The sequence below is a fragment of the Thermobia domestica genome, chromosome 8, assembly GCF_964235325.1.
Source record: "Thermobia domestica chromosome 8, izTheDome1.hap1.1, whole genome shotgun sequence".
Classification (NCBI taxonomy): Eukaryota; Metazoa; Arthropoda; class Insecta; order Zygentoma; family Lepismatidae; genus Thermobia; species Thermobia domestica.
Window position 1 is genome coordinate 45,792,664 of NC_137461.1, and position 13,699 is coordinate 45,806,362.

General features: G+C 32.5%; 1 protein-coding gene across 1 annotated transcript in view; it reads right to left on the reverse strand.

Annotated features, from left to right (window-relative positions):
• Positions 1 to 965: 965 nt before the first annotated feature.
• Positions 966 to 13,699, reverse strand: part of LOC145692861 (uncharacterized) — a 55,994-nt gene continuing 43,260 nt past the window's right edge. The window contains exons 7-9 of the mRNA XM_081768385.1: positions 9,624 to 9,788; positions 5,400 to 5,542; positions 966 to 1,429 (exon numbers count right to left, since the gene is read on the reverse strand). Of these exons, the coding sequence (XP_081624511.1) occupies positions 1,204 to 1,429; positions 5,400 to 5,542; positions 9,624 to 9,788 (534 nt within the window). The 3' untranslated portion in view covers positions 966 to 1,203. The remainder of the gene's footprint in view (positions 1,430 to 5,399; positions 5,543 to 9,623; positions 9,789 to 13,699) is intronic.

Genomic DNA, 13,699 nt, shown 5'->3' on the forward strand with positions numbered 1-13,699 from the left:
TACACGTAATATAAAACAGGTTAATGTAATAAGCTCAGCAAAAACAAAGAAAAAACGGGAGATTACAGAATTATTATTTATTCATAAATACAAACCGGCTTTGAATCTGGATACCGGCAACATTAATAGAGTTTGGTTACCTACCTTTGATGCATATCTTGAGTCTGGCAATAGTGACGTAACATGGACACGGCGCTATCTCCGATTCAGTTCACTCCTTTTACACTTCGCTCTGCTCATCATATTTCGGGGTCTACTCTTCACGTAACATTTATTTATTTGGTGATATTTTTTTTTTTTTTTTTTTTTTTTTTTTTACACCTTTTATTTCCTATTCGCTTTAGTCCTTTTCAATTTGCCACTGAGCACGGAACCATCTTTGAGTTCCGAAACATATGAAAAATATTTAGGCTTTCTAAGGGAGGATTCATTGGTAAATAGCCAATTATTTATTTATATAAAAACTAACACTCTTCATTTATAAGTTTCCCACCTCAAAAGAATAAGATCCAAAACTATTTGCACTTATTTCTCCTAAACATTCAACGATTTCAACACAAAATCAGTGTAAGTTTAAAAACATCTAGATTTTTTGTAGTAATTTGAAAGCTATACTGTGGCAAAAACAATAAAGTTAATTTAGATAAAGCTAATCTAGAGAATTTAGTGAACCGTATTGTAATCGTATTTTTTTATTATTATTTCTGTTTTCACGAACAGTTTTATTTGCTTCCTTCCTTGCTCAAGTTTAGTTAACAGTAGAGAATATAAAAACTCGTTCTCATCATGTTCATGATTTGCATGTAATTTTAGATATCTTCGTCAGAACAATCCTATTATCAATGGGGTATATCAAATGTATTTTTTGATATAACGTCTAAATCAAGTTATGTTTTTATTATTTTATCTCTGAAGATTGATTTGTGGGTAAACGAAATTATAAACCAAAACATTGTCTTGCGAAAAGCGCACTTTAATTTGCTAATTATACATATACTGAAATAATTGTTTTCAGAACTCACAGATGGAATATGATAATTTTAAATTCTTGAGGTAGAATTACAATTATATTACATTTAGAAGAAATATGTCTTCAATTCAGCATCTTCTGAATTTTTTTATGAGTTCTGCTATAAATTGATAACAGATCTAAGACACTGTGTTCTATAGTATCAAAGATTGCACTGGTAATTTTTACTAGTTTTACAACAACCCTTGGCTTTTCAATACTTGTAGTGCTGCAACTGCGGATTGGAAGCCTGCATTGTAATCTAATTGTACTTTACTTTGTTTGACGTTTACACGATCATCTTCAAAGTCGTCATTTTCGTCGGGTCCACCTACAACAGCTCCATACAAAACATGAGGGTTTGGCTCTGTTGTCGATTCATACAACGAGGTACAATTAGCAGGTGGACTTGGGCAAGAACTGTAAGTAAAACAAGCAAAATACATAATTTAATTACGTATATATTTTCATTTAAATTTTTACTGTTACTTATTATTGTTCATATTTTTTTTTTTTTTTTTTTTATTTCTTAAATCTTTATAATTTATATTTTACTTTTCTCTTTTATTTTTCATTCACTTTTCTCATTTTTTGAAACACATGTATGAATTAGTTATTCTTTATCATCTCCATTCAATTCTTGTCGTACTCTAATTTTCTTCTATTATATTTTTAAGATTCAATCAAGCAACTTATCACGTTATTCTGGAAGCCTATATGGCACGGGATTTGACATTTCTTACCGACCATTCTTATCTTCAATATTTATCATTTTTCCGTTCTCCCCTCTCTGATTACAAAGCAATGAAACTGCTTATATTTCAAATTTATTTGTATCCATGTTGTAGTGTTCTTGTTTGATTTCTGGTAAAAGTAGATATATTGTTAAAAACTAAAAGTTTAATATTTATGGTAAAAGTACCTACATCTAACTTAATAGTGGTAAAGATTTACGTTAATTTATGATAGAGCGTATATACTTAGTTGAACCTAATAATAATGGTAAAGATTTACGTTAATTTATGATAGAGCGTATATACTTAGTTGGTACATAACCTCTAAGAATGAATAACGTTAATAGACATTATAAAAGACCTATCCATGTAAATTATTATAATGCTACAGTAGAAGACACCCAAACCAACATGACAGCTAAACTTCGGAATATACATAAACAGGACTTTCATTGTTGTTTCCAGTAATGACAGTAGCGGTGAAATAAATGTGTGTTCTGAAAGAGCTTATTTTGAAAGCGATTAAGGGAATTAGTTATTCTTTATTAGTTATTCGTTATACCTATATTGTGGTAACAAATAGTTACAGCGAATTTCCGGGAACTTTTCGACTGCACCTCGTAATTCATTTTCTTCCTTTATAAGCCTCAGTACAGTTCTTTCTTTGTTGTTTTGTTTGCATGTAAGTTATAAACTTCTGCTCAAAATTTTTGACTCTCCTCGTGGATTTAAAAAAAAAAAAAAAAACATATATGGTACTATTCTATTCATAAGCCCCTGTAGTCTTCTTGAAGAGCAAGCTAAATATATTGTTCACATACTGAAGTAAGAATCGGCAGAGCAGAATGTAGTTATATAGAGATATCAAGGCTCGACTACCAAGAATTGATTCTTTTTTACAACAAAAATATCGTACAAATCAACTAAAATTACATATTGTGTGTAAGATCAATCTCAAACTTCTTAGCTTTTTATTATTATTATTATTATTATTATTATTTTGTTTTTTACAACAGTGAGGAGGCAAAGAGTAATATAATACTAAGTTTAGGAATTCGGTTACGAAAATCCAGGAGATGGTTCCTTGTAATGGAAGAAACAGTTCTAATAAACACATGAGTCGAAAAATGCTACCTTTCAGAGTCCAGTGGTCCAATATTTTTAAACTCAGAGCGTTTTATAACTTGATGCTTTACATTTCAGGTGGTTTATAACTCTGAAAAGAGGCATCTTTTGATCTATGATTATTAGAATTGTTGTTTCTTTCATTTGATATGAAATGCTGTTTGGTTGTGGAAACCAAATATTTTTGCAATAAACTGTAATCCTGAGATGAGATAATTTGGAATATGGCGATACTTCTGCTCTTATGTAAACACCTATTGCTTTGGCCCTACGTCAACGGAGTTGCCACCCTCGCTCGTAATGGCTTGGGAATTTTCTTCAGAAGATTGTCAGATTCAGATTACTTTTTTTTACATATAAAACCACGAAATATAAGGAAATTGTACTTCATAATATAAGATAATAAATACAGACAGAAAACGACCTTAGATTTTAGTTCAAGATTTATAAATTCTTAATTCCAAGAAAACATAATAAAATAAGTAAAGCATGAAATTTGAATGAAACTTTTATCATCAGTCGCACACACGTATTCTACATGAAAACGGTTTCAATCGGTTACAACATTTCAGAACAAGTAAGTTAGATTGCATTTCCATTGTTCCGCATTGTTCAGTGTTTTGGACAGTGTTTCTTTCAGAAACTATGTTCCGAGGGGACGCACTTCGTATTCCGGGGAGCACTGCTGGTACTATTTTATTTATTATTATATTATAAACGTATTATTTTGGTCTCCTCCGAGGGGGCACTCTTAGAGGTCCGGGGGCAGTGCCCCCCCTAAAAATATGTCTGGAAGAAACACTGGTTTTGGATGATTAGAATAACTGAATATTTCATACTGAATACTTCATCCTTCAGAAATCGAAATGTTCGTAATATGTAAATACAGCATGTATCTAATAGAATTCAAACCATGTAGCATATAGACAAGAATTTTGAAGATCATTTAACTTTAAATTTTGCATTTGATCAATCCATATTATATGAGTAGCAGAGTATTATAGAGAAAGACGGAGAAGAGTCTCTCCCGACCTAAGCTTTGAATTAGTGCTGCATTTTAATTATCTACTTCTCCGCAAATAGTATTTTCTTTATCTTTAGGTTACCTGGTAAATTTATTTCCTTCTAGACCACTTCTCCGATAAGTTATTGGCTAATACATCTTTTAACCACTCTTCAATTATACTGTTCTTAAATTAGTCATAAATTTCTAGATTAATATATCTTGTTTGTTTATTATTTTCGATTAGAAAACATTTTAATTAAGAATTGTATCTTCTAATACCTACCGATGTCCTCACTGCCACATACAAAATTTAATATACCTGTAATGCGGTGCTGATGCATAATAGCGGGACATTACAGGTATAAGGAGCCACTTCTCAGAGTTTGATCCGCTAATTTCAAAATATACTGTATACATGTCTGTATATATATATATATGTGTGCGTGTGTCAGGATGCTTACAAGCAAAGTCATCATGCAAGAGCATGAATGAAATTTTAAAACGTCGGCAAAAAAAAAAAAAAAAAAAAATGAAACATTTTAATCCAGTTAGTAACTAGACATTTATATAATTAAAAAAAACTGCATATATTTTTTTTTAAATATGTTTCTTAACTAAGATGTTACGCTACATGATTCTTAGGATTGGGATTAAGGATTTAGGATTTAGATTTCTGGGCTTTCGGCATCTATGGCCATTTAGCACGTGACGTATGAGGCATGACGTCCTCGGCGAGCGCACTATCCGAGGAAAGGAAAGGAAGAAGGGATTGGGGAAGGAAGGAAGCGGCCTGGGACCTATAAGTTAGGTACCACCCCTGCATTTGCCTAGTGTGAATGAGGAAAGCCCAGGAAAACCTCATTTAGGGTGGCTTGCCTGAAAAAACTTTTATACTTTTTCGACCGAGTGCCCCACCGGGAATCGAACCCGAGACCGCTCGCATCGAGGGCGACAGCGTTAACGACTACACAACGTGGAGACACGGTACCTGATTTTGTATGTGGAGGGGGAGGGTACTGGAAGCCAGAATCGAAGAGTAAAATTAAAGTAATACTGGTTTTTAAGGAACATAGCAACAGAAGAATTTGTGGATAGGGGAAGGAGGGACGCATCTTGGTCCATGTGGAATGGTCACCCGTTACACACTACATGTATATTTCATGTAATATTTACAATACATGTAGAATATAGAGAGTTTAAAAAATAGTTACATGAAAGTAGTGTTTAATTGTCAAGAAAATAAAACTTTCAGAAGCTTCTGATATATCAATACAACAGATGCTTCGATTGGGTGTGATGAAACTCTCTCTTCGCCAAATTGAACAATTTCCTCTCTCTCTCTCTCTCTCTCTCTCTCTCTCTCTCTCCTCTTCTTTAAAGCATAGGTGATAACATTATCTACTGCAATTATCGATACAGATAAGAATTGTAGAATTTCCTACTTTTGTGTAAATAATTATTGAACTTTCTGTACTAGAATCCTATCATTTGTTCATCAATAGCAGAAATAACAATGGTAACTGACCTTGCTTTATGATAAGGATGCAAAGGAGAATTATCTCCGAAACCAACGACATAACTTCTTCCAGCATCTCCTAAAATATATCCAATTTGTCTTCTGGCAAAATCACGATAGACATCTGTGTTATTCACACCTAGATTTGCTGCCTAAAAGTAACATATAAAATTTATAGATTAAATATTAATAAAGTATTATTCTATTCAAATTTTATCAAACTTTGATTACTAAAATATCCGTAAGTCCCTTAAATGCACTAATTTCTCTCACATATCTAGACTAGCTCAAGTATCTGGCACTCAACGAGATAAAAATCAATTGGTTAAATAGAAGGGAACAAAAAATACATATTTACCTTAGTTCCCAGGCTCCTGAAAAACCTTAGGATCACAATACTTCTTAATAGCCCAGGTCTCTTCCCTACATTTACCTTTGCCTTATAGTTACCTAAAAATATGTCAACCCTTCGGTGTTGATTTTTATAGAGAAGAAACATAAATTCAGCTTTACATATAGATAACTTTTTAGTAAAATAAATAAATTAATTAAACTGATACTAGCTGAACCTGCGCTCTCTACATAGCGCATCATTCACATATGAGCATTAATCTCCTTGTCATTCTTCACAACATCTGTGCTTGTCCCTTTTACAGACACAAATGAAGGACGTCTTGATAAAAATCGGCAAGGGGTAATTTTTCAATATCTCACACTGTTTGCAAGACTTGAGTTTACATCCGGTTGGAGTGTCTAATTCATGTGTTTTCTTTCTTCTTGCATGCTGTATGTAATAAGCAAATACATTATACACACAATTAATTATGGTTATTCTTCGTTTTTCATTATCATTTGGCCATGAAACAAAGGTCAGAGAGATATACTAACACCATATACAAATGTGTGGTGTTGGAATGCATAACTCGTACGATATGATTCTTTATTTTTTAAAATTTCAATACTTCCAGTGTGCCCCTAAAAATATAATAAAGAAACAACGGCCATTTTTAAATATTCAATTAGAACTAAATAATCTAGACAAAATTTGCAATCGATCACTGAAAATGGCAACTTTTTAAAGCTTGTGGTTTCCGAGATATCATTGTCAAGAGCATTGCCCACAAACATATAAACTTTTCTTGACCACAAACCTATAAACCTAGAATTTTAATATATGGATTGTCTAAAATGTTTTCTAATTTATTTCTAACTCCAAATAATAATTTTAAGTCCCATATATTAACAAGAAAGTAAGCTATCTCATATTTTTTAACCATTTTTAAATTCAAATTTTATATACACACATGTTAATATGCGTATATTACATTGTATTTATATTTTTTTTAAATTCAAGTAATAATCACGGTTGCATATTTGTTTCTGCGTTCTTCATATACATATAAAAGCACTTATTTACAAGAATCCGAATAAGGAATTTTGTTCAAAATACTGTATGTATTAAACATGTCACTTTCTTGTGATATCTCGTTTGATATGATATGAACAATTCCAGTATTTAACTTCTTTAGAGAAAAATGTACCAAAAAGATTCACTTACAAAATCGTCTTACGTTGTTACCTGAATGACACACAAACAAATTGTTTTTTGTGTAAGCAATGAACGTCACCTAATATGTAGGCCTAAATCAAATTATGTCAAAATTTATAGTCATTCATAAAAAGAGTAAAACTTATCTACCACTATTTCTGAAACTTATATTTCGGTGACTATCATTCTGCAACCATCATCAGACTATAATCAGAAAGCGACGTCTGAGGGTTTACAATTAATATATAGGTTTCAAGAATTGCAGCAGCCCGTCGAACAACGATACATGTGACATCTTGGACCATTTTGAGTTATCAGTGGAATTATGTTCTACGGAACATGTCGGACATATATTGAAAGTTTAGTGGTCCCTTGGCCACGAGATGGCACTGGCGTGCTACCAAAGTGGTTTCTGAAATATACTACAAGTTTTTCTTGTTTTTCTCGAAATCACTAAAATATAATATATATCGTTGTTCGGCGAGGTGCTTCAATTGTATCACAAAATTAATTGTTATTCAGTTTCATAATATCGTCCAGAACATTATAGGAAACTGTCATGTTTCATAGTTTGAACATTTGACGAAAGTATAACAGCCTCTTCTCTACTGTACATCTGCACTGTAATCTATATATTAAAATACTGGGTTTATATGTTTGTCATCGAAGAAAAGTTTTTATGTTTGTCTCCAATCCTTTCGACAATGAGACCTCAAAAACCACAAGAGCTAGAAATGTGCCATTTTCACTGGTCGATTCGAAATTTTGTGTACAAAAATTATCCAGTTTTAATTGAATATTTTAAAAAAAAACGTTTCCGTTATGCCTTTATTACTTTTTTTAGGGAGCGTTGAAATAAAAAATAAATAAATCATCATATCATATGAGTTATACATTCCAACACAACATAGTTGTATATGGGGTTGTACAACTTTCAGGTGTTTATTTCATGGCCAATTATAATGAAAAACGAAGGATAACCATTTCTCCAGGCTAACATGTAAGATGAATCTTTATTGTTTGGAGTGTTTTGTCCAATGAACACCATATATCACTGACATTATAATTAATTGTGTACATAATGTATTTGCTTATTACATACTGGATGCAAGAAGAAAGAACACCTGATCATACATGAATTAAAAACTCCAACCGGAAGTAGGCTCAAATCTTGCAAACGGTACGAGATATTGAAAAAAATAATCGAAAAAAATTCTCCTTTATGGTACTCCTTGCCGATTTATATCAAGATGCTTTCCACTTGTGTCTGTAAAGGGACATGTGCAGATGCTGTGAGGAATGAAAAGGAAATTCATGCTCATATGTAAATAATGCGCTGTGTAGAGAGCGCAGGTTCAGCTAGTAATTAAGTAAAATATATATATATATATACGTATTTCAGCGTCTGAGGAAATTTTGCTTCTGAAAAGGGTAGCCTAAAGGGTCGATTTCTATAATATTAATATTTCTCAAAAGTTTAATGCAAGAATTCGCTTAAGTTGTAGGTGTAAAATTCGTCATACAAACTATTAATTAAAGTAAAGGAAACACGTATTTGAACGTTCTCGAAAATTGAGCTTATTGAAGGAGAAGGGGAAAAATGCATGATATATGGAAGAATGAAAGCAATTCACTGAAAATTCAGGCCATGTAAATACATGTAGAAACATGATGCTTGGACGGAAATCTACATTTATTACGACAACTATTATCAAGAAAGATTTTAAAAGAAAATACGTATGCTAAGGAAGGTAAAGGTGGAGATATGATTCAAACGTTTTACCCATAATAGAGTATTACATAAATCAAGGAAGTTAAAGATACGAAACTAGGCACTAAACTCCTATGCGTGTACCACCATTTCTTATTTCTCTTTTAAGAGGAAAGAGACATTTTGTATTATTTTTCCGTCCGTATTGAAACCACTGTTGTCTGTTATTTGTGATGGCATCATGGGAAAATGGCTTTAAAATTAATTTTGTAACGTACGTAGTATCTTCCTCGAGCTAGGTTCCAATCATTATTCTGATTAAAGGGCATATCTTAAATGGGGAATGGGGTTCAAAATTAATGAGGTAAATAGAGTATATCATGAGTCCCTCAAGTTATGAAGATGAAATACGTATATAAGTTCTTCATTACAAATAAGCGGACACGTGAGCCAGTATTTCCCAAAATTTCTGTTGTAAGAGGGGAGTTGCAATTTATATATATTTTTCGCCACATTTATATATACGTTGCCTGTTTGCAACCTCATCACGGTAAACGGCTTACCCGTTTGACATGAATCTTGGAATATAACTCTTGTCCCAAAATTTTTCTCATGTCACATTAATTAAGGAACGTGCCCCAATATGGTAGGGGGGTTCAAAATATATGCCAAAAACACATGATCCTAGGGCCTTTCATAATTACACTTTCATTGAAAAGTATATCTTAATGGAGAAAGAAGTTCAAATAATTTTTCATTCATGTTAACTAGTATGATTTTAAATGTGGTCTTTATGCTTTTTTGTGTTGGAATGACAAACGATTTGTCACACGAAATATATCAATATGTTTTTTGAAGTTTAGCCATTGAAACCTTATAAGATCAACTTCCAACTTTAGTTGCTGCTGATATATTTACTTTCTTTTTTTCTTTTTTTTTTTAAATCTCGTTTCGGAACTAGAAAGAATCTTACCTGAAGACAAACAAAAGCAGCATTAGCAGCGTATCTTAAGGGACCGTCAGAATCCAAGTAAACAAGGCCATAAGGTGTTCGTGTCTGGTTTTGGACCATGTAGTCGCAAAAGATGGACAGATCGCCTGCATACTTACTGCTGCCTGTTAATTTTGCTATCAATGCCTGTGAATTGAATTTTATTCTTTAATTAATACGTGATTGACACTAAGAAATAAAATAGTATCTTATTCGCAGTTCTCAAAATTGTAAAATAACATTTATATATAGGAAACTGTGCTCTCTACTGCAAGTACCTTTGAAATTACAGAAATCTTGGTTTGTAACTAAAGTAAATCAATGTACACTCAAGGATTCACCTAAAATGTTTAAATCTTTCACATTTTTATAAAACAATCAGAGAATTCATCTAAGCAACTTAGAAGTTATTTACTACTTTACTAAAATTGTATTTACCCAGTTACTCTCATTTATTTATTTATTTATTTATTTATTTATTTATTTATTCAACTGTGGCCTTAGTAGCTAGCGCTCTTCTTTGCTGTGAGTGACCCCGATTTTATTCCCTGTGAAGACATTCGGTCGGAAAGGTGTAAAATCTATCCAGGCTAGCCATCTTCAGTGAGGTTTCCCTCGAGTTTTCTTCATTCACGCAAGTAAATGTCGAGATGGTTCCTAACATAAAAGTCCTAGGTTGCTTCCTTCCTTCCACACTTCTCTGGGTAGTGTGAACTTCGAAGGATGTAATCTCTCATATGTGATTAGCTAAAATGGCCATAGATACCGAAAACCCAGAAATATAAATCACTGTCTCTGATTTATTCAAATGTATATGTTTTCAGCAAATGGTTATTGCTATTAAGTACAAGGAAACAGGGATGTACACTGGCAGTGGGTCCTTGGGGTCTGAACCTCCTCCTCAAGTCCTGATTTTTCTGTAAATTTAGTCTAATTTACAGAAAATTAAGCCAATCCTGTTCATTTTAATACATCTCTAAATGTTCTAAACCAAACACTTCTCTCTCCATTTCGAATGAAATGCACGAGGGTTTAATAGAAAGAACACTTCAGGACCAACTCTATGTATTAGCTAGTTGCGTCATTTATGAATTTCTTACCAAAGCTTTTAAACAACTGTGAAAAGATAGAAGGACAGAAAAAAGGCTACTGTCCAACTAAAACACAATAATACACTGAGCAAAGCTATGTGCTAATATGTTTAAAAAAATATATCACGTAACAGTTTCAACACAATAACTGTGTCTTCATCAGACTTCCACTCCTTCTGGCTGCTTGCGAGTTGGTGATCAACTCTCAAGCAGCCAGAAGGAGTGGAAGTCTGATGAAGACACAGTTATTGTGTTGAAACTGTTACGTGATTTTTTTAAAACATATTTTCACATAGCCTACCTCAGCGTATTGTTGTGTTTTAGTTTGACAATATGAACACAAGAGTTGATAGAATAGTTAAAAGATACTGCTAAAGTCTTGCCTTTCTGCTAATTATTTTATTTCCAAAACGTAAGATGGGGGGTCTTGAATCTCGAAATCTCATCAAGGCACTTTATTTCCGATGCAATATAATGTCCAAGTACACAAGGTATTTGTCATCAATTCCATCACCAGTCTTTAGTAATATAGTGTGTAGTTCATTGTGGATTGGTTTGTGTGATTGAGAACTTAAAATGTGCCTAAAAGGGAAAAGGTTGGGTTTTCGAGCGAGAAGATATTTATCACTGAACATTTATTAATGTGTGTGACATCGGAAAAGAATCATTCTGTCTTGAAGGAAATATAATGATATACTTTTTGTGTGTGTGTTCTTGTTGTTACTGTTGCAGAAGTAGCTCATTTCGGTAATAAATTATGATCATAAATATATCGCATTTTGCGATGCGGTATTACGTTTATATCGCATTTCTGTAATATTGCATCACAAAATGCGATACTATACCGCTTTAAAAAACGCTGAGATTTATAAAAATAAAAATGAAAGTGACTATGTTTGTAACTTAATGACTGTTTAACTACCCGACCAATCTCGATCAAATTTTCAACATAGATGAGGTTCGGATTTGGGATGATTTTTATCATTTTACTTTGATGGTGCAACTTAGGGAAGGGGAAGGGGCGAGATATATAAGAATATACGAAAATAACCGATATTAGTGTCGAATCCATAGTTTTCGGGGACGCTAAATTAAAAAGTGACACTCTAGATGCCGCTTAGACCCGGGTTCAATTCCCGGCGGGAGCTCATGTGGTTCGGATTCCACGTTAATCAGTAGGTCCACGTCTCATATAGCCTCGCTGCTGAAAAGGGACGCTAAACTGAAATTCAACTCAACTAGATGCCGCTTAAATTCAAATTCAGCCCTGCAACTTCAGGGAGGGGAATAGGGGAGAGATATAAAAATGATCGAAAATGACCAATGTTAGGTTCCGGGGTCATTGAGATGAACAGTGACACTTCCGATGCCGTTTAAATCCAAATTTATCCCCGCAACTTGGAGAAGAGGAGGTGGGATATATATATGAAAATGATCGAAAATAACCGATATTAGTGTCCATTCACAATCCATACTGACAGAATATATTACTAATTTTTCTTACTTTAATCCAGCGAAACGGGCAATTGACACTAGTATATACGTATATAAATTAAGATAACAGTCAATCGTAGCATACAATATAAAGTAACGGTTAATATAATTACTGAAATACCGTAAACACCAAAACAATAATTAAATAAAATGACGCTTTACAGAATACGACACATTCCTTTACATTCCATGAACTCTTGAATCGAACAGAATGAATTCATTTTTAACCAGTCATACAGTTTTATTATTATTATTATTATTATTTATTTTTTAAGCCTTTAACGGTAGTTGCTCTGTTAGTTTATTAAATAGCTTTCTATTGAATACTACTAATTACTATTAAACAGTACTGCATTCAGACATCTGCTTTTGACTTTGCATAATCTACTAAAGGGCATATCAATTTTCTTACATCATCTCGTTTAATACGTATATATCTCCTCCTTAAGTATCATATTTGTAAGGTATTCCTTGGTATAAAGTAGTACTTGATAAATATATAAATGAACTTCCATTATTATCTTAAGACTAATAAATAGCGGTTCATAGTGTTCTTTATTAGGTGTTCCATTAATAATACTGACAGCTTTGTTCTGCAGAGCTACGAAATCATGTACTTGACTATTAACCCCAAACCAAAATCGCATTTTCAATTGTACCATGAATTTACATATTTACTGATGGTTACCAAAATATTAAAAAAGTAAAAAAAAATAAATAAATAAATAAAATAAAAATAAACACTTGAAAAGAGCGCATGTACTGTATACATATGCCTAATATAGTTATCTATTTCAATCTATCGATACATATCATGTAATTGTATTCTAAAATTTCGTTACTTTCTTGGCCCTTCACAGTTACTTTTCTATTCTTTGCTTTTTTTCTTTGTTTTGTCTTCTCCTACTTCCTCATCTCCTTATTTGATGAAGTATTTAGAGAAAGAGTTTATAGGGTAGTTTCTTCTTTAAATATATATTGAGATTTTTATATATTTAATTCGATAATACAATTCTCTATGACTTTATATATATTTTAACTTTACCTATTTTCCATATTTTAGTTCAATTATTTGCGTCAAGTACAACTTCTTTCCCGTATTCCTTTACTTATCTTTTCCTGTTCAACGTATTTGCTGCTAGTTAATGACGATAAATGAATGGTTAAGGTATCAGTAGACTTCGTTAATTGAAATTTGTTTTACGTCATTGTGCAACACTGGCGTTACAAAGATCAGGAATTATAAGGATCCACGTGACTTGCGAAACGGTTCTTACCCAGAACATCGTAAAAGATCACCTCGTTCAGAATAGAATTTCTCCATTATACCATCAAGATTTCAAGGGGACTGGATTACGTAGTAACAAAGTATGCTGGAATTCATATAGTGTTATTCAAGTCATTCAACAACTTTTACTACTAGTATAGTAAGTTGACTTAATAGTATTACTATATGATTATATTGTTACATAA